We start from the raw sequence: 22758 nt of genomic DNA, 5'->3' as shown, positions 1-22758 counted from the left end.
CTGGTCCCAATACACTAAACCCTGTCTGGGAGGTGGTCACACCTCCCTGTGACAGGATTACTATTGTTTTGCCATCCACTGTTTGAGCTTGGCTCTGCAGCATGAGGGCAGAATCGTGTCTCTGGTTGACAGCAGCCATGTTGTGTTGTCTGGTTCAAGAAGACTGGTACCAGGAGCACTGAGGACCTAACGGAGGGCCTTTATAGTGCTTGCAATCATACCTCCCACACTGTGTACGGTCTGGGAGGTATGATTCCAACATGTTTGATACCAAACACGATAGAGTTTATTACAGCCAGTTTTGAGATGGTCATCAAGTAATGATGTGGTGCCCCTCTATATGTGATATGGCTCTCTCACTTACAACCTGGGAAAATAGACTCTGAAGGCTGTAGGTTTTCCCTGCTCATGCAGTGGCACCCTTACACTTAAAAACGAGCATCCTGCCTTCAGGATTACAAAGGCCTGCTTTTGGGATGACTTATAGGTTTTAAGTGCAGTGACCTTAGATATATCCTTCGTAAGTGGTGCTAGCACCAGCTTTCACAGGTTGCAATGGCAGGCCTGTAGTTACAAATTGAGTGGTCTACCATGGGTGGCATAATACATGCTACAGCCCAAGGGGGACCCCTGGTGTACCTATGCCCTGGGTACCTTAGTACCTTATACTAGGGACTGATAAGGGTACAACAGTGTCCAAATACCTCAATGAGATTGTCTCCTTCCACGTACCCAAGAGGAACCTCTGCTCCGCCGACCTGGCAGAGACCCCCCGCATCCGCAGAAGCTGAGCAGGTGGAAGAGCCTTCTCCTACATTGCAGCCAAAACCTGGAACCAGCTCTCAGTGAACATCAGACGCTCCCTGACCCTGCATCTGTTCAGGAAGAACCTCAAGACCTGGCTCTTCTGAAACCGGAGCTGCACCCCTCACCCCCCAGTGCCTTGAGACCATCACGGGTGGGTTGCACGCTTTAAAAAACCCTGATTGATTGATTGAATCTGGAAGGTACCTAGGTACTTGCAATAACAATGTAGGGGAGAAAGCAGAGACTCTGGGGTCCTGATTATCATGATCCCAGTCAGACTAGTCAGAAAAAGCATTACATCAAGCAAAAAGTGGTGGTAACCATAGAAGCAGATCATACTTTCCTACAATACCTATTACAACCGATCCATAAAAAAGGCGACACATTAGACCCTACTAATTATAGGATGATAGCACTGTTGTACATTGAGGCAAAGGCATATGCAAGCCCCTTCCTTTCCAGGTACTACAAACTGGGTCAAGGATGAAGACATACTCCCAGTACATCAGTCAGGCTTTAGGGCTGGCAAATCAACACTGGATAACGTGACAGTCCTGGCCTATTTAATTGATCAAGCTAGATGTGAAAGACAACACCCTCTTTTCTCCTGTTTCGTGGATTACTGTGGCAATTGACTGTGTTAATAGAAACCTACTGTGGGCAAAGTTACAAAACAGGGGGATCCCGAGTATGTTGTTGAATGCCATTGTTGCCCTTGATACAAAAAAAACTCGCGTCAAGCACTGCAACAAAAAAGGTGTTTACAGACCAAGGGCTCAAGCAAGGTGTGATGGCAACTTTTTAACCTGTACACTGCGGATTTAGGCAACTTTTTAACAGATGCCAACTTGTTTACTCCAGAAATAGGCCGTTCCTGGTCCTAATGTGGTATGCAAACAGCATGGTCCTTATAGACGATGCATGCATGGGACTGCAGAAAGCACTAGACGTGCTAAGTTACAACACTGCTAACGAACTTGTGGCTAACGCCAACAAAACAAAGGTGGCGATTTTTGGAACCTTTGTTAATAAACATAAGCAACATTGAAGGATGGGCAACTTGAAAATAAGCAGCACACCCAAGTATAATTATCTGGGCGTGTGCTTCATGAGCAAGGGCAGGCCTAACCATCATATGCCTCCATCGACATAAAGGCCAAGGCGCTGACTTACACCTTGTGTAAACTAAACACAAAAATGTACAGTCCATCTTCTTTGGCAATACGAAAAGTGATAAAAGCCAAACTACTCCCCTCAAATTTCATATGAACAACTGGCCTTTCCAGGGGCTCTGGCAGGTACCTTGCAAACCGCACATTGTCGGGCCATTAAAAGGATTTTTCAAATCCCCCGCCACACCCGGAACGTACTGATAAGGCTGGAGTTCAGATTAAAGAAACAAACATATGAAAACTGGGCTTCTATTGTGCTTCGATTGTGCAATACTACCGCAGAATTTGTGCAGCACCCCCAAATACTATGAAGAAAATCTTGAAGGAAATCTTTATAGAAGAGAAAATCCCCATGTCAGAGTACCTGCAGCCTGTAGTAAATTACACCTAGATATGACAAAGTGGAGCAGGTTTATCCATCAACCTGGGGTCCTAAAAACAGTGGTGAGGGACCAAGTCAGACATTTATCCAGGCAAAAAGACATGGGACTCGTTGAAACAACTGAAAGTAACTTTCGGGTATTAGTTAACTCCTACAGGGACGAATTGTGCCAGCCATACTTAAATAGTGCGCTAAATAAACACATTTTAAACCAAATTTTAATAGTTTGGCTTATGTCGCTTCCAATACGAGATATAAATATCCACTGGAAAGTCCTGGAGAGAGACAGTTACCGCCTACAGACTGTGTAATATAAACGATGAAACTCTGGCCCACTTCACATGCATTTGTCCAAACGTTATGAACACACGCCGCCCTTGGCACATGCACCTGCAAAGAGGCAATGGAGCTTCTTGTCAACTTAGAAACTCTAATAGAATTGGCACAGCTAGCCAAATTTGCACACCAGCTTCAAACATATTATCGGGATGCCACGCGCACACCAACCAACACTGAAGAAACTTATGGTAGTTTCCAGCTGAAATACAAACCTCAGTTTTAGTGGTGGTCTTATGAACTCTTTTAGCCGCATTATGAAATGCACCAATTGAAATGAAATGTGGTAATTAACAATGGGATAATTTTAGCACGAACACGTAATGGTTTGTAACTATTTGTATTCATTGAAACGTGGGTGTTTCCTAATATGAACTTGCACTCTCTAAAGTGCATGCATTGAACTCAGAATTTCTAAGAGTACACGAGCTGTAGAGAGCATACCTCCGAAACAGAGAGGCAATCACTGTTTCTTAGATGTGCTGTCTGCAGTAAATGCACACATAGAAAAACAGGCACCACTTAACTCTACTTTAATCCAGTGTACATAACCACGATATGGCCCCTATGTTATAAAATCAGTTGTGGGGCTAAACTCGGGCACATTTCCAGCTGAAGTAGAAAATAGATCCAGCCCTGTGGTTGTGCAAGTTAGTTTTCTCCCAGTGTTTGCAAAGCTAGCGACAGCAGTGCAATGTCCGAAAAACACAAAGCGGAGAGGTTAGAGCGTGAATGGTGGCATGTAAGTATATAAGAGTTGTGGAACATTTTTTTTTTTTAAAGAAGCAATTAAAAGAACACAGAGGAACAAACATGATGTGAAGAAATTTGAAATAGAGAAATAATTGGAAGTGAAGGTCCTACATCAGCAAAAGGAATGGACGAAGAAATTCAAATCTGCTTGAGGGGGAAGGAAGGATATCCAACAGATATTTAAGAAGGCTTATAGGAAAAAAATAGATTGGAAGGGAAAGGCCAGGGTGTGTGTTTCAGAGGGGAAAAGGGGAGTTTAGTACCTGTTTCCCATATCAAGCACAAGTGATGAACCATAGGTGATGGTTGGAAGGAAGGAACACAATAAAAGGGAGAGGGTTCTGTCTGATGCTAGAAGGGCTTACACAACCTTGCATAACCCTTGCTGTAGAAAGCACCAGTTGACTCATATGGTTGTTTCTCTTGACGTCACTGAATGGTACTCAAAAATGTAAAAAAACTTTGGGCAATATTAACTAACATTTTACATCATGGTTGTGCCACTTTTCTGATGCAGTCACAGCGCAAAATGTTAGTAGATACTTATAAAGCCATGTTTTACGCCGCCTTGCATGGCTTTCTAAAGAAAGGTAATGCAGCGCCGCTGCTTGCACTGTATTGCGTTACATTTCGTTCTGGGAGGTGTTCCATGGGTGGAGCACAGGCGTTTCCGTGCATCCACCCATGAATTTCATGCAATCCCAGATTCACAAAGGTTTGTAACCTTGGATTGCATGAAATCGCTGGTCCTCCCGGAGGATGGAGTAACGATCCTCATCATTTCCTCTTTGTATGTATACCTTGAGGGATTGTTTTTGAGCTAGAAGGTGTCCCCTACAGGACAAAAACAATTCTGTTTGTAACGCTAGCGCTAGGCAGCACACAGGGCGCCAGTCTAGGAGAGAGATGAAATTCCCCATAACTTAGTAGATTTGGTCATTTCCGCTCTCTCCCTTTCACCAATGCAGCACAGCAAGTTGCCTTGCTGCACTGTGTAGCATTAAATATTAGTAACAGAGGCCCAGGATGTTTTTATGTTATGGAGAATAATGCAGCATGATATCAAAGAGTAGATAAAAGTGATCAACGGTCGATTACCACACAGAATATTGAAATTATATTTTGGTCCAGAAAGAAGAATGCCAGTTTCATCAGAAGAATTTTATTGAAAAGCTTTTATGTCAGGTCTGTATCTTGAACCATCCTTTACAGTGCATTTTTTATCCTAGTATAGTATCAATCAAGCTTAGCAGGTGCTGTGCTGAGAGGACAACAGAACCAAAATATTTCAAGCACAGAGAAGCAAAGGGGAGTGTTATTGTTGGCCCGCTCTACAAGGTTCCCCAAACTTCTGCCTTCACCCCTCTTGTTTTTCTGAATTAATTTTTTGGCATTAGGACTCTGCACTTTGCCACTGCTAACCAGTGCTAAAGTGCTTGTGCTTTCTCCCTAAAACATGGTAAAAACACCGATTGGCATTTTTACTTTACTTTTAAGTCTCTAGTGAAGTGATATACCATGTACTCAGGACTAATACATTAATTGCTACTAGTGGTCCAGCAGCACTCACTTTTTGTGCCTCCCACTTAAGTAGCTCTTAAAACATGTCTAAGGCCTGCCATTGTAGCCTGTTGGTAGCTTTAAACTATCAATTCAACTAGGCAATATAATCGCATTGCCAAGCCTATAATTCCCTTTTTATTACATATAAATCACCCATAAGGTGGGCCCTAGGCAACCATTAGGGCGAGGTGCATTGTATTTAAAAAGTTGAACATGCACTTTTAAGTTTTACAAGTCCAGGTAGTGAAAAATACACACATTTGTTTATTACTATGTTTTCACATATTTCACTAATGTGAGGCCTTCCTCTCCCTTAGGATAACATTGGGTTACCCTATTACATTTATTATGTTCTAACATTTGATCGGGAGCAGGTATGATAGTCATGTTTGGTGTATAAAGAATTGTAATTTAAAAACCCCATAAATAGTAACGTAGGAATTTAACTCACAATTTTGACAATTCCACTTTTAGAAAGTTGCCATGTTCACGTATTAACCATTTGGTTCCTGCAGCCTGTACGGGGACACATGGATGGGCCATTTCAGCCAGGATAGGTGGACGGAGCTGTGCACAGCCCACTTGCACTTCAAACGACTGTGCCTCAGCTCTCACACAAAGATCTACACAGTAGCCTATTGTCCATGTGGACAGACTGGGACCAGGGTAGGGAAGAAAGGAATTTCCCGACTCGTCTACGGGAGGGAAGGGGTGCCTCCAGAAGTGTTTCCCACTCCAAAGGGAACACCAGCTATTAAAATAGGACCCTCTTTAGCTCACTTCTGGACCTACAGAAGGACTCTCAAAGAACTGCCTGCTGAGGTTGCTTGCTGTCTACTTTAGAGTATTGTCTTTCTGCACCAAGAAGGACTGCCCGGCTGCCTCAAGCCTGCTTGTGCCCTCATATGACTGCCCTGCTGCTTGAGATGCTTTTCTACTCTAACCCATGACTTCCAGACTCACTTCAAGGGCTAGTCGGCTGGCCTCCTGATCAGAGCCTCAAGGGCAAAAAAGGCTCTAAGTGTCTTGAAACCACACCTGGACCCAGACTAAATGAGTCCTGGCCCTGCAAGTGGTGCCTCTCCAGTCCTGAACCATTCGAAGTGGTGCTAAATGTGCCTTGATAGCCCAAATCCAATACATGGTACTTGGGAAGTTTTCTCCCAAAAAGTGTTATGAGAACTGGGAAAAGACTAGGATATCCCTGCTGGCTGATCTGCCCAAGGTGCATCGCCAGTTAATGTGTCTTTGTGGCAGCTCCCACTATGTTCTTCTCTGCAGGAGCAAATCCTGTTCAGTGACTCCTCGCAAAAGGGGTATCCGGCCTCGTGTAGCCCTCATGGGCTACAGCCTGGAGCTTCATGCCGCTGTATGTTTACAACTTCTGAAAAAGAGACTAAGTCTGGAGGTAGAAATCTTCACCGTGACTTTACCTAGCCCCTGCCCAATGAAGACGCCTAATCCTTGGTCACCGCCTGCTGTCTTGGCCTGCTGAACTTTTACCTTCTCAGACATTTTTCTTTAAAATTTCTTCTAAGTCCAAAGGAAAGCAGAGACTGGGCCAAACCCACTTTGTGTATCCGGTTGGTCATAACTTTAAATTTTGCCCCAGTCTGGCGGGACAAAATTCATATCACCGGTTCTACTGATTTTTGTTGTTTCGGTGTCAAATAATTTATGAAAATTTATTCTATTTTTCTAAATTGTTGTGGGATTTTTCATGTGCTCTGTTTTCACTTCATTACTGTTTAGGTGCTGCATAAATAAGCCACACATTACCTCCAAGTTAAGCCTGGCTGCTTTGTGCCGAGTTAACACATGGTTAAGCACAGGTTAATGTAGCAACTTTTTGTCCTTCACCCTAACGAGGATATTGGCTGTTGCATGAGAAGGGCTCACACCAACCTCAACCAACAGCCCAATTTCTCACAGTCATGTTTGTGATGTTAAAACATTTTGTAGAACATGCAATTACTGACAAGACATATTATATCTTAATATGCGAATGTTTGGGAGTCGGGTCAGTAAACAAGCTGTAGGTGAACATACATTTCTGGAGGACATGTGAACAGTCATCAGGTCCTTGATGAATGAAGACACCATATGACAAACTGGTCTGTAACAAATACACAGTGTCTTAAATGTTATCCTTTTTTTCAACTGGGAACCTGTATAGGTTACTGAGGTGATACATTGTGGAAAATGTAACATTATCCTGACTACCATCTTTTGAGTAATCTGGATTTTGTATTGAATATTTTGGAAGTGCCAAACACAATATGTTTCAGTAATCTAAGCATGATTTCATTGTTGCACTGATTACTGTGAAGTTGTGAACGGCAGCAATGAGAGTATGGCAGTCTCCCAACTCAGAGGGCCACCATGTATGGATCCAGTTTAATGGGATCCTTCTAGAATAGGAGCATCTTGGAGTTGAACTTCAAGCAATTCTTTTCCATCCAAAAAGCTACTTCTGTCATAGAGCCAATAAAACTAGACTGTGTTAGGATGGACTCACCATTCATGTTCCGAATGATATTGAGTGTCATCTGTGTTGGTCATTAGATCCAGGCTAATGGTCTGATTAACTGGACTATAGGGGCCAGTTAGACATTAAACAGAGTTAGGAGAGCACATAGCTGTTGATTCTCTATGAAGCCAGAGATAGTAAAAGTGAGATCTTGTATCCTTTGACCCTCAATGATATCACATATTTGACACCTTACCGCTTAGTCCCTCTTTATCCATCGATTTTCCTTAAAAAACTGGTGAAAGGACAAGGGATGAAATTAAAGCTTTATCTTATCATTAAGTGCCCTCTTTACCATCTCTTCTTACCTCTACCTTCACAACAGACCCCTTCCCCACCACGCTTTCAACCTGGGACAGAAGGAAATCAGCAGCCCCCTCATCGACGTCCTCAACTCATCCATCCCCACAGCCACCATCCCTGATGCCTGAAAACACGTGAAAGTAAAAGCCCCTCCTAAGAACACCTCTGCCGACCCCAGTGAGCTCAAGAATTCTTGCTCATTCTCACTGCTCCCCTTCCTGGGCCAAAGTCCTGGAAAAAGCCATCAACCACCAGCTCACAGACCACCTGGAAGAACACAACCTTTCGACCCCACCCGGTCTGGCTTCCCCTCCAACCACAGCACCGAGACCACGTTAATAGCGGCAATAAACCACATCAGATCCATCCATGACCGTGGCAAGACTTTAGCCCTGATCCTCCTCGACCTCTCTGTGACCTTTGACACAGTCTTTCACCACACCCTCATCACTAGACTCCACCACATTGGCATCAGAGGAAATGCCCTCAAGTGGTGGCAACAGAGGAAATGCCCTCAAGTGGTTCACCTCCTTCCTTACAGGACGCAACAGAAAATCCGCCTACCATCTTTTCCCTCCAAACCCAAGAGCCTCATCTGCGGAGGATCCTCCCTCAGTCCCTCACTTTTCAACACCTACATGACTCCACTGGCCGACATCGCACGCACCAACAGATTCAACGTCATTTCATACACTGACAATACCCATCCAGTCCTATCTCTCATGGAAGACACCGCCACAGCCAGAATCAACTTCCAGAACGCCATGACCAACGTTGCTGACTGTAGGAGATCCAGGTGCTTGAAGTTGCCCACGGACAAGTTGGAAATGCTCATCTTTGGAAATAACACCTTCCCATTGGATGACATGTGGTGGCCCTCTGCGCTCGGACCCTCACTTACACCTTACACCTACTAGCCACGCCCGCAACCTCAACATCATCCTGGACAGTGATCTCTCCATGAAGCACTAGGTCAATACAGTTGCCTCCTCCTGCTTCTACACCCTCTGCATTCTTCAAAAGATCTTTAGATGGTCCCTACCAACACCAGAAAAACAGTGACTCAAGCCCTTGTCACCAGCTGACTGAACTATGGAAACGCTCTACATGCCAGAACAACCTACCATCTCCTAAAATGACTGCAGACTAAACAGAACACTGTAGCCAGACTTGTCCTTGACCTCCCCAAATGATCCAGCATCACCCCTACCTCGGAATTGTCCACTGGCTCCGAGTCTAGAAAAGATGCCAGTTCAAGCTGCTGACCCATGCCTGCAAGGCCCACCATGACGCCGGACCCTCCTACATGAACCACCGCCTGAATTTCCACTAGCCAACTAGACACCTTCGATCTGCCTCCCTCGCACACATCCCCCGCATCTGGCAGTGCCACAAGAGAGGTTGTTCCTTCTCATACCTCACCGCCAAGTCCTAGAACAACCTCCCACTCCACCTATGAACCTCCCCTTCACTCGCCGACTTCAGGAAGGGACTCATGACTTGGCTTTTCGACTAAGGCTTCCCTCTCCTCAGCAGTTAGATACCCCATGGTGTGATAAGCCATGCTAAACAAATACAGATTGATTGATTGATGACAAATGAAGCCAGAGCTAGCAGCAGCTGATATCCCTGGTTACCCCATATTGACATCCATTAATGAAGAAAATACAGAACAAAATATGTCTAAAACATATTCAAAATAGAAAAATTATAACCTAGTCAAGCCTATATGTATCAATGTGCAGAGCGTACCAGACCCCTGGACGCCTACAAGTTATGAACCCCCACATACATATAGTATGTTTTTGATGTAACTAGCAGGGGGCCGCATTTGGGCATACGGGCTAGACCTATAGATGGCTATAGAACATTGGTGGGAGGATCTTATGGTCCAGCTATCAGCATTGGTTGTGAAAAAAAGACCTGTGTCATCCCAATATTTGTCTTCCACACCTCATGACGAGACCAAGGTAGGCAAGTCCACCACCAGGTTTATAGACTCAGATCTCACCCCCTCCAAACAAAAAACAGCCATAAACTGAGATTTTCCTCTTCTCCTGATTTAGGGCTTTGGCGTAACAATTTGGCTTTAGCACAAGGATAATTCTGGCGCATATTCTCGCCTCATTTGCACCACACCAAAACCTACATTGATACTTGATTGGTACAGTTTCTACAGGCCATGCACCCTAAATCTGGCAGAAAGCCACCTTAGAGGGTCACTCCCACAAATCTAACGGATAATGATGTAGTAACTGAAATTCATGTATATGTGTCTGAATGACCATTAGCAACTACTGGAACACAATGTAATTATGGACCTTGTAGTATGCTCACAGTATTTGTGTGCCAGTTTTATAGAGATGAAAGATTGTATTCGTAGGCTGGTAATGTTTGTGCGGGGGCTGGGTAGGGGATTATTTTATGTCCTCTTTATGCTGTATTTTATAATTAAGTCATACAAATGCTAATAAAGAAAATGTATCAATGTGCAGGCAAATCCGTCTTCAACAAAACACCAATCTTGACAATATTTCACCCCTTAGCTCTGTTATAGAAAGTATCACTGGGGACCGTTTGGTGGTTAAAGCTACCTCACTGCAATCTGGTTTTAAAATCTAGCACTCTGCAATCTAACGATCAGTACAATATATGTCGATCATGTAGCCAAAATTAACATTTATGCATAATTTCAAATAATACATGGGGCAAATGATCTCCCAGATTTTGAATGTTTCCCAAATTTTCAATCCAAAATGTTTCTTGCTACTTCCAATTCCTTTGGTCAACTGCCAACCCTTTGACTGTGTGCCACAACTTGCACAATTTCCATAAACTGCCGAGCTACAATTTAATAATCCCATAATGTTTAGCCAATTATGACGTTTTCACCGTGTTCCCTTAGGACAACGTTTGGATCGTCAATAAACTCCAAGGCTTGCTTCGTCATTTTGCTAGTTTGAAATCACTATCGTAACATATTTTCCAAAATATACCTTACAATATTTTTGATTGGCAATATATCAATTTAGCCTGCGTTGTCCTGTACATAACTGTATCACACAATCAACCTTACTGATACAGTTTGATTTGCCCATCACATGAATGTGCACATTTTTAAGTGTTCTCAAATCCCTTGTTCTTTAAATCTTGAATATTCTGCCTTTTCTTCTACACACATACAGGCAGCTGTTTAAATAGAACTTAATTCCAGGTTCATGTATTGAAAAATACCAAGTTAGGAAAAAAGACATTTTCGATTGCCACATTCTGACTCCAGTGTGTCCTTAACTGTGTATATAGAAGATAGTCTTCCTGGTTCTTTTCATCCAAGAAGCATGACTCATGCAATGGAAGCCTGAATTTTCATTATAATGGACTCAGTCAGTCAGTCAAGATAACTTTGCTTGATTCTTAAGAATAATAAAAGTTTACATGTGTACATATCATAATTCTTAATAAAATAGGATTTCAACACATATATCATCATCCAGCAACATTCTAACTCCCCCTGCAAGAATGTCATAATTAGTCAAATTAATCCATCACATTAGTATTCCACACACAAGTATTAAATAAATAATGCTATAAAATCAGCTTAGTTTCATATTATGATTCATACCGTTTCCTAATTGATAAGGCAGTTCGAGTAAAGTTAAGCATAGCAATACAAATAGCTCCAGTGGATAAAGAGTGTTAGAAAGCAAAACCCTTCTGATAAGAACAGGGTTTAATATCACGCCGAACCGGTTTGATAAAACGTGCCCTTTGGTCTTTATAGAGACTGCAGAACAATACAAAGTGCATTGTGCTTTGTTGGGCTAAATTGTTGCACAGACAGGGAGTTAGTCACCCACACCAACTCGCCTGTTTAGGGAAAGCCACAAGAAAGTGCAATGTGCAGATTCTAAATCTGGTCATAAGGAAACATGAATGAACTTGAAGAGTAAAAGACAGATAAAATTGCGGATGGTTTGGGCGCCAATCTACGCAATTGCGTGTTTCACAATCCTGACTGGATATACTTAATTCAGCATAATAGGCATTTTTTATCGTCAATTTCATATTAGGTTGACTACAGTCTGGATTATCATAATAGTGCCTTAACCCAATCTTATAGAGAATTTCTTTGACATATCACAGCCAGGGAATCCCAAGAGCCTTTTCAAGGGACATACAGTCTCTAAGAACACTCATTCCCTTAATATGGACTCATTTTTGTACACTCTCAAAAATTATACATGAAACTCAAATCTTGGACTGGCTTTAGTTGCAATATATCCCACCACACATATTCATTAGTCATGATCTCCAAAACACACTGTCCTAAAGGTAGTTCCATATGATACTTTCATTGTGTGTGTGTGTGCGTGTGTACGTGCGTGTGTGCGTGTTTGTGTGTGTACGTACACGTGTACGTATCATAATATGGAAACCAGAATCAAATTGGACCAGGTGGTGGTTACATATAAATCTGACAATACTGTACAGTTGTTTTAACATATTTTTAGTTAGAGGAATAGGGAGCTAATGTGATTGTCCAGAATTATACAATATTGTTGGTCTGATATTGGAATGGGAATTAAAAAACAAGTCTTGAGTGTAAAAGGTCAGTAACGTAGTCCTACTACCACAGCTCCATCCTATTGTTTAGTTGTAGCCCTGCTTTTCAAAACAATTATTGCGTAATAACATATATAGAATAGCTGTTAGTACTGTGCATTGTAACATGTTTCTGGTCTCACCAATTATTTTAAGATCCCTTATTTTCTCCAGTCAACTTCTGTGCTTATTTAAACAGCTGAGTTGGGGGATTTCCAGGAGGAGGCAGCCAGGAAGCATTTGGAGAAGAATCAATATTTACCCAATCAGGAGTATATCGATAACAAGATTATAATGTTTTACCAGAGGCACATGTAAGTGTTTGACTCTTCTAATATTCTTAGTGACACAAATGTTGCATGTTAATGTAAACAATGGCATTTGGTTTCTACCATACTGTGTTATTGGACAAAGGTGAAGAATTGGGTAACGTGCACCTCCCATTCCATCACACAAGTTTACAGAATCACAGCCATACTTTAACTTTAAAATGAACCAGCTATTCCCCAATACACATTGTACTGGATTGTGTTTGTACTAAACCCAGCATTGACTCTGAGTATTGTTTCTGCTGAGCGAAGAGAAATTAATAAAAATCAAAAGAAAGGGGTAACTAGATAGTTTTGTGCTGATTTCAATTTGTAGGGTGGTGAGGAGTACAGTTGTTGTGTGCTGATTTTGTGTTGCTTTATTGCTTTATGTTGTTGAGTTGTCCTGTAGATTTTTTGTTCTATTATTTTTTGAATGTTTTGCAATGTGTTGTTACCTGCTGTGCTTTTGTTGTATTATTTTGTTTTGTGTTCTGATATTGTGTTGTGCTCAGCAAATTGCTTTACATAAGTTGCCAAATGGAGCTACATTTCCAGGCAAAGACCGCACGATCCTTTAAAGGCCCAGCGACAAATCACCAGTTACCACCATCAAAGGTGATATCATTCTGCTGCTCCAGCCCTTCAACTGGTTGAGACTCCAATCAGCACAGAAACGTTGTCTAACAATTAGTACTTCCATTACTCACATTATGTGCTGCTATGTCCCCCAATTCAGATGAAAATTTACTCCACAACTGTATTCGTGTTCAGATCCATCCTGTCTAAGCCCCATTATTACAGGTGTAGTACTGTAGAGAATCACCCTAAGAAATGTGTGCCTGGAACACCACACCTGCAGTGGATTGTGCATAAGAGGTAGTTCAGGTTACCTTTTTCTCAATCCTTGTATTGCTCTTCCTTACAGAAACGTAATTCACTACTTTCTCCACCCCTCCTTTTTAAAACAAAATAATACCTGATAATTATTGAAGGTAACATGTTGTTCACACCAATTACTCCGGCCAGAAATGCTCTGTCATTTAATACTCTCTTTTTGGCTGTTTACAGTTGATAGCATGTGTTTTAATTTCCCTCCCTGTATCTTTCATACCTTTGCAACACTTGCTCTATTAATTATTTTCACACAATCCTTCTTGGGGACATCACTGGCCATTGCGGCCATCTTTCAAGTCTTCCCACATCCTAACTTGCGGATCTATTTGACAACCAGTCTCCAATACGGCTAATTGAATAGTACCGATCGACTTTCCAATATGTAGAGACACTGCCTTTCTCCGTTGTCCTCTAACCCCACTGTAATCAAATGGTTTCTGAAATTTGTAATTGCCAACATTTGAAAGATAAGAGCTAATGTTGATATACTTAATTCATCTTCAACATATACCTTTCTGAGACTGTCATAAATGTAGCATTTTAGCCAACCACAGATAAACTGCTCTTCACCTATCCAGACAGATTACACGTCAAAAGTGACCAAGGTGACTGTTCTGTTGCATTTGGACCAACATGACAGCTTTTGTGGAAGCTTGAAAAGAACCACTTCAAGGTGGGCATTCTGCTGCGTTTACGTGCAACGTAACAATCATCCTGGCGTTTTACAAAATTGACACTTCAACAGGGACATACTGAGAAATAAAAGCGGCCGTGATAAAAATGTTCAAACCATTCCCACTCCCCTCCTCCTTTCTCATTTCTCTCCTCTATCCTCTCGCACTACTCGGGCCACACTGTGCCTGCTGTGATTACCGGTCTCCAACGACTCTAGCCTACTGGGTAAATGCCTGGTGGAGAAAGTGGGCACTCCAGGGCTGAACTCCAAGACAGCTAGATGGCACTATTGGCTCTACCAGTGCTAAAGACACACTTAAAAAAGCATTGGCAAAGTCAATATGCGGGCAGTAGCCACAGTCCACATGGAGGCGGCATAGACACAGCGGGCGGTGGGGGGTGATGCAGGGAAGCACCTACAAGAACCAGTAAAGCCTCCCACAGGAGAAGACGTTGGCCTCTAAAGGCTACTATGTGCTCCACCCATGCAACCTGCAAGAAATGCCCTGGCCTTATAAAGCAGCTGAAGCAACCAAAATCAACCCTTTAAAACTACATGAAAGCCAGTGGCTGACTTGAGTTCACCAAAAGCCACGCTCTGCATGTATATATTATAATGTATTAGTAAAATGAGATCTCTGACGGACAGCTGATGGCTCTTGGAGAGAAATGTCTGCTGCAGCTTTGTGAATGCAATGCAAAAGTGCAGGGCTGGCTTTAGGGCAGTGTGACCAGTGTGGCCGCAATGAGCGCTGACCTGCGTAGGGGGCGCTGACATCGAGGAGGGGCAGGGGCGCCTGTATTTAATAATAACTTATGATTGGACAGATGAAGTGCACTTTTGCCCAGTGGTAGTGAGAGAATTCGAGGAGGTGGTCATGGGGTGTGGGGATTGGATGCAGAAGGAAACACCAAAGTAAAGGAGAGACTACAATTCTCCTGTGAGTAGGTTGCCACCTTCCTCTGAAAAAGATGCTAGACATTTGTTTACTATTTGCAATTCTGGAAAGGCCAACAGCTGGTAAGTGAAAAAGAATTCTTGTAAAAGTCTCAGTATTCTTTGTACCACGGCAATTAGCCCTGTTTAATAATCATGTACATGTTATTTAGACAACTATCAAACACTTTTAAGTGACGGCTTCAGATGTTTGCTGGTTTGGGTTTTATGTTTAATGCTCAAAAGGTAAAAAATACTGAATTTCACACCTTTTTCCCACTTACTGGCAGAGACTTAAACAGGTCAAGCCGGTAGAAAAAAGGCCAAGAGCTAAACATTCCTGTGGGCTGCTCCAAGATGTTATTGACAATGTTTCAAGTCAAAAAAGATAATGGCTGTAAAAGGGTGATTGGAAGCCTTTTAGAATAGCTATAGAATACAATTTGTTCGCTGTAATATTGAAACCAGTGCAGCTAAAACCTAACAATAGACTACAAATTCAAAAAATGTAGGAAGGGTAACTCAGTGTGAACCCTCTCTCAAGATTATCATAACCTACAGGAACCTCTCACATCCATTATTTCTGCATACAGAGGACCTCTCTGATGTTTAGCCGAATCAAAACAAGGTACAAAGGTTTTGAGTTTCAGCTACGCTAGACAGTTTTTTATTTAAGGTTTTGCTGAACGGATATTATAGTGCTATCATTGGACAAGCCGTGTGGAAAATATTGTGAATAATAAGGCTTTTCTGTATTTTTTTATTGATACCATTGGTAAGCGGACTAAATTAAATTGGTGTGCATAATCCACCTAACAGGAAAATTGTAATAGGGCATAATTATCCACTTCTGCAACTTAGGGCCTTATTACAATGTCGGGTGGATTTGGCTGTTGCGGAATTGAGACTGACGACCTCCGGTCGGCTGTCCCCACCGCAGCTTTACAATATCACAGCACATGGTGTTTGTCGCATACTCCCATTTCTCTATGGAGCTTGTGCTGCAGCTGTGAACCAGCCATAGCACAAGCTCCCATAGAAAAATGGCAGAATCTGTTCATCCCTGCCCCCCGTGGCAATCACCTCAAGGTGCCTGTCACGTGGTGCAGGGATATACAGGGGGCACCATTAGTGCCCCATCGGGCACCAACCAATTGCCGCAGGGCCAAGGGGGCCCCAAAGTTGCTTTCTGACAGGCTTTACATGTCAGCAAGCCTGACTTGAAAAGCCTGTCGGAAACGGACATCTTAATCCATGCGGCGGAAACCCCATTTATAAGGATTACAGTCAGGCTTCCAAATGGCCAACGGGCTCCTTGAACGCGTCGGAATCCAGCCAGAATGACTGGTCGTTTCACTTTCGGCTTCCTTCACCGTAATGCTAAATACCAAGAAAGGGTTTTTGGCTTCTATCAGTAAGGCTGAGCCCAATTATCAATAAACAACATACAAATTGCCAATACTGATTTATCTTCACTGTTACTTTCACTGGGATACAAGAAACCATTCAATGTGGCCCAAAGGTTAGTAATCCTTCTCTTTATTTTTTTAGAGGAAAGGTTTTTCTTTTGATTACTTTTTTTCACTTATAAAAAATTCTTTACAATGTTACAACCATCACAACACATAAAGAAAAAATCCATTACAATTACACACAAAGGGATAGCATGCAATGAATGACATCACCTAATAAACAAGAACTGTAATTCAACAATACATAAAACATTTAAGACACAACGAACACAGACCCAGACAGGTGAATTTCTATTTACAAGGTTTCAACCTTCTAATCAGGGCGGACAACAAACAGTGTTTGCAATTAAGAAGGAAGAAATTCCGAACTGTTTTGGTACAAACAATGGTTCAATTGCCAACCAATGTAATCTTTGAGAGAAACTAACGAGTTTATATTTTAAGGACACTGTTTGAAAAGAAAAAGGTCGACACGTTTCGAACCCCTCATTTAATGTTGGGGTTCTCCTCAGGACCACAAAAAACTGCAACAGAAAAGGAAGGAGGAGAGAGTTAAACTCTTATTCTTTCAGAAAACCGTAAACCTATTTAATCTAGACCCTTACATAAACAACCGTTTCAATGAGATAATTGAAAAATAATTACCTATCTCTTTGTGAGATCAGCTCATCTCTACCAGTGCCAATACGTGCTAAGCAATTATTTTTTGTCTACAGAATTGAACAAACAAAAGGGGAAAAATGAAGAAAAAGAGGGAAAGAACGAATCAGTCTTTTCGTGTTATTTAGTGAATTAGTCAAAGGAAGGAGACTAACATGTAGCTTCAGACTTACTTGATCAAATCAATCCAGGTTGTGATGGAAAACTATTCAGTGACTCGAGGTAAAAGGACTCTGTTGGAAACAATGTATGCAGAGAGAATATCGTAAATGTCAGATGGCGCTTGTTGATTTCGTGTTTGTGGTAAATTTGGTTGAGAACATACCTGTTTCTGATTAATATGCAGAGGCTAAGCCGCTATGGGTATGCCATGAGTAAATCTGCACTAAAAAAAGGAAACAAGGTTCACAATCCAATCTCTTTTGTTCCTGCCTCAGATTAGTACGTGCTGACTGTATTGCGACCGTCATTTTTAAAAACAAATGGCCAGATTCATCAATGTCCCGTTTTGCAAGTCCTTAATAGCGATTATTAAGGAATCGCTATTAAAGACTCGCAAAACGGGATTCATTTAGAAATCGCAAAAATAATTGCGATTTCTACAGCTTCCTTATTTGCGAATTGCAAATAAGGATGCGATTTCAAGGGTGCCAGGGGTGTCCAAAGGACACCCTGTAGCACCCCTGAAATGGTGATTTACACTGGTGTTGCGCACACACATGTCCAAAGGACATGTGTGTATGTAATCTACAACTTAGAAAAATGCACTAAAGTGCATTTTTCTAAGTTTTCGCTATTTACCACGAAGTCAGACTTCACGGTAAATAGCAGCCAAAAATTGCGATTTCGCAATTCTAAAATGGTTCATGAATTGCATTTAAGAATACTCAAATCTAGAGATTCCTTAAATGCAATTCCTCGCAATTTAGCGATTTTGCATTTTGCGATTTTTGCATTTGGGATAATGAATCCCAAATGCAAAAATTGCGCTCGCAAAGGGCCAGTTTCTCAGAATCTGGCCCTTTGCGAGCCGAATTTCCGTTGATGAATCTGGCTGAAAGCTTTTAAGAACAAAGCAAGTCAAGTCCGTCCGGTTGCTTCAACAAGTCCCAATTGTGAAAGTGCACTCGGGTCCGCTTTTCTCATACCTGGGCTGGCGTGTCTCTTGTGTGTTCACAACGTCTTCTTCATTTTAGGATCACTGGCATCTGCACTCGAGCTGACCATTTACTTCCGATGTTGTTCACATGACAGTTACGCGCTTCATGACGCGAGTACTTTTGGAACATGTAGTTCGTAGTTTAGATGTTCAGCGTAAATCGCAATCCAATTTGGAAATGTAAAATGGATATGCATTTGGTGCCTAAACCGATTATAAGGCAAAGTGAAACTAATTTAAAGCCATGTGTCATTCCATTTTGAGGATCAAAATCCTTTAGATTAAATGATTCCACTTGTACCGTATCTTGAGGTACGAAAATCCACCAGCAAGGTTGGGACAATCTATGGTGCTATAGACTTTTCACAGTGCTTCGTTTTCTCAAAAAGGAGGTTCATTGTTTTGCAGCAATATGTTTATCAACTACTTATTATGTGGAGATTCCGACTTCATTACAATAACATTCGGAGAACAATGATTTTGGACATTGGCTCTTATGATGATACATTTCTGAGAGCTCGTACACACCATCTACCGCTGTATTAAATTTGACAATTAACATGGCCTCTCTCTGTATCAATTTGCGATCCATATCTCCGCCACAAGGGTCTGGATCTATCTTTGAAATTACAGTCCATGAGAGATCTTTTTCTGCATGATTATGATTTATCCAATTTTTGACTAATGGTGCAGCATGCACTTTTTTTCGAATCCTTGATTTATGTTGTGTAATCCTTTGGCGGACTTCTTAGAATGGTTTCTTGTATCCCAGTGAAAGTAACATAGTGAAGATAAATCAGTAGTGGCAATTTGGATGCACCGTAATGCGGCGGTCTAAAGTGAAATCCGTGATGAAACTCGGAAAGCCTCCAACTTGCGTTCTAAGGCTTTCTGAGTCTCATCGTAATGAGGCCCTCAATGTAGCACCGTAATTGTTATTTTTTTCCTCCTTCTGATTGAAAAAACTGATGCTATAGGTACTGTGCTGCACTGCTAAAGAGTGTCTTATAACTACGCAACTTCTAAAACAGGAAAGTGTGGTGACCACACTTCTAAAAATTGCTGCCAAATATAAACATGAACAGAATTGCAACAAGGCAATAACATTATGAAATGTCTATATTGCTGTGGCGTGGCAACTCATATGCTGCTACTCATATGCTGCTACAAAAATGGCTAACGACGGCATAAAAACGGGTACAACTTTTCCGTCCTTTTAAAAAAATGTAATGGACCAAAAATAATGAAGTCAATACAATCAACAAAACACGGTTCCAAATGGGGAGCAGCATGTGCTTTTTTCCCTCAAGTTCCTCCTTCATTATTTTGGACAACGTATCCCTATGTATGCGGTGCCCCCGCTGTAATACGTTGTAACAGTTGGGATAGTTCTGTGCTCATATATATGGATGCCTTGTTTTGCTACTTTTGTAGATGTAGCTGTGTCCAGGAATGTAACAATATTATTAAGTAATATGCAGTGAAACAATGTTTGTGCTGCCCACGATTAATTAATCTTGTGGGTGCGTGTATTTAAAAACAAGCACTAGCTGCCCATAATTATTACTTTCAAAGCCATCACTAGCAAAAAAAAATAGGGTCGACTTGAATAGTGAATGCACTCATGCAGACAAACACAACTTCCACCCACACATAGACCTAGATGATAAATACAAATATGCAAAAAAAACAAAATAGCTATGCACATCCATGCTCCAATAAACAAACATGCACAAGAAACAAACATTATGTGGAGGAACAAATATCCTAAAGATTTATTATAGGGTACATTTGATTAATCCTATACGCTGGTTCAATATCCCATCTAATTCATAATAGGATCCATCAGTAAGTGTTTTACACCTCCAACGGGAGGATATTTATAGTTGTCTTTTTTGAGTCGGAGTATGGTTGGGAATTAATAAGTAACCGCTTTTCGCTGACTTGTTTCCCACACTCGATGGTCGGATGCACTTAAAATCTTCACAGTCTCTGAATCTTTCTTGGTTTGAGATATGAGGGAATTGGCATGCACACATGTGGTGTTTTCGTTTTTCTTTCTGGGTTTGATGCCTTTCAGATTGATTTCTTGTCACCAGACTCACTTTTGTTCTTCAAGTGCATGTAGAGGTTTTTCAGCATAGCTTTGCTTCTCATCCGCAGGGATTTCGAAATCTAGTAATTTGATTCATATATTGTAAAATTGCACTTTAGGTTGTTCCTTGTACCCCAGTCCTGATGAGGCCCAAGTAACAGGCTGCAACTTGTTGACTACTGGACAAGGAGGAATCTGTAGAATAATAAATAAAATGGAATAACGGACATGCACACGAAAAAGTTTGTTTGAAGTGGATAGGATCCCTATAATGTGCAAAGGATTACCTCACAGTGGACCGCAGTGCATTTTAGGAACGGACACTTCTTTTCTAATATTTGGGGTTCAGGAAAAGAATAGTTTTGTCTTGTGTAATTTTTTATGTTTTGTAAACGTATTTTGTATATATTTTTGTTGATCAAGGCCGACATATAAAAAGAATATTGGTCCTAATCAGAGATGAAATGAAAATAAATAAATTGTGGTTATGATCTGGAATGAGCGATGGACGAACTTTATTGAAATAGATGTGAATTAGATGGGATATTGAACCAGCGTATAGGAGTAATGAAATGTACAATATAACAAATATTTAGGATATTTGTTCCTCCACAACATTGTTATTGCTTGAGCATATTTACAGCCCAGAGAGTGGAGGATTACTTGGGCAAACCCCTTATATATTTGATGTGATCCAATAAACAAACAGGCAGCTTTGGACGAGGTTCTACAGGCACCCTCACTCACAGGACTCTTGACATGCAGTCACCACTACACACTGAACAAGAGACGTGCTTTGATACATTATGATGGTGCATTTATAGCATTCTCTGCTGCTTTAAGCCCCTCTCAAAGTACTATATTTGACAGGAAAGTCGAAAGGAGGGAACAAGAGAAAGGAACTAGGGAGGAAGTCCTGTAAAAGGAGTGATCCATCCCTAAACAGAGTGGTCCTTGACAGACAACTTTGCACATCTGGTTGGAGGAGGCCGGAAAGCAAAACTGCCATCTGGCAACAAGAGGAAGACGCAAGAGAGGGTGGAAGGTATAAGTGATGGGAGTGGGGTCAATGTAAGGAATAGGGCCTGTTAATGAGATAGTAATGATAGACTGGTAAAAAGATGGCAGAACAGGTCAGTGTGGTTCAAGTAGCTATTTTTACAAACCTCCACTCAGAGGTCGACCCACACAGACAACAATACCGGATACTGAACCAAGCAGCAACACAGATAAGTTCAGCCAGCACAGGTGCCCGACAGAAGGGCTATCAGACTGAAAGAAGAAAGGATGTTTGCAAGTAGCAACACTTCCTCATAATATTTACTTATTAAATCTAATGTAAGGTGAGAGAGGGAAGATTTGTTTCAATGCCTAATCAATTCTTGACCTTTCCTTTAAGAAATCACTTTGACTGAGTTTTAGAGGGTTACTGAATACTTTACGTTCAAGAAATTGATGTTAGCTATACATATTCGTATTTCCATATTACTGAGTCAAAACACGGCTTGCCTCCCTATCTAAACCAATTGCACAGAAAATCTATAGATGACTCCTGCCCTTCCGATTTCTTGCGTAAGCCTTCCCTGCTATGCAGGCAACTAGAAGGGCAGAATGGTGTCATAGTACAAGTGTGAAAGCAGACAGTATTTTTAATAGGAGGGGGTCAGTGGAGATCCAACTGAAAGTCTCCTGCCTGTATGTAGGTAATCAGGCTGACCAGAATGTACAACGAGGATTATAAAAACAAAGAACTTGGTCAGACTAAGATATTGATTTATAGAAATGCTATCAAAAAAGAATTTCCTAAATATAGTGATACTCTGTCCCCACCTCCAGCATTCTAACCGATGAATTAAGAAATGCCTTCTTGGAAAAAGTTCCAACTGGGGGGACTCCTCCAGGATCGGGTCACTCATGTTGCATTGCTAATTCCAACAATGATGGTGGTGATTCTATAATCCCAACTGCTATGAATTTTAAATTTATATGGATTCTTCACAGTATTATTAGCCTAATTGCTATTAAGCATGCAATAAAGAAGTCTGTCAACGTAAGAAATGATATGTCCATATACAAAGCGCATTTGGAAGTAGGATGTCATTGTTCA

At 41.5% G+C, this 22758-nt stretch overlaps 1 protein-coding gene across 1 annotated transcript in view; it reads left to right on the top strand.

Moving 5' to 3' along the window:
- The window catches only part of FRMD7 (FERM domain containing 7), a 361948-nt gene that overhangs the window by 278606 nt on the left and 60584 nt on the right, over nt 1-22758 (top strand). Inside the window, exon 6 of the mRNA XM_078686317.1 lies at nt 12648-12762. Coding sequence (XP_078542443.1) covers nt 12648-12762 — 115 coding nt within the window. The remainder of the gene's footprint in view (nt 1-12647; nt 12763-22758) is intronic.

The sequence above is a fragment of the Lissotriton helveticus genome, chromosome 4_1 (genome assembly GCF_964261635.1).
Source record: "Lissotriton helveticus chromosome 4_1, aLisHel1.1, whole genome shotgun sequence".
In the NCBI taxonomy this organism is placed as follows: domain Eukaryota; kingdom Metazoa; phylum Chordata; class Amphibia; order Caudata; family Salamandridae; genus Lissotriton; species Lissotriton helveticus.
Note: the sequence above shows the minus strand (reverse complement) of the source record. Positions and strands in the feature narration are given on the sequence as shown.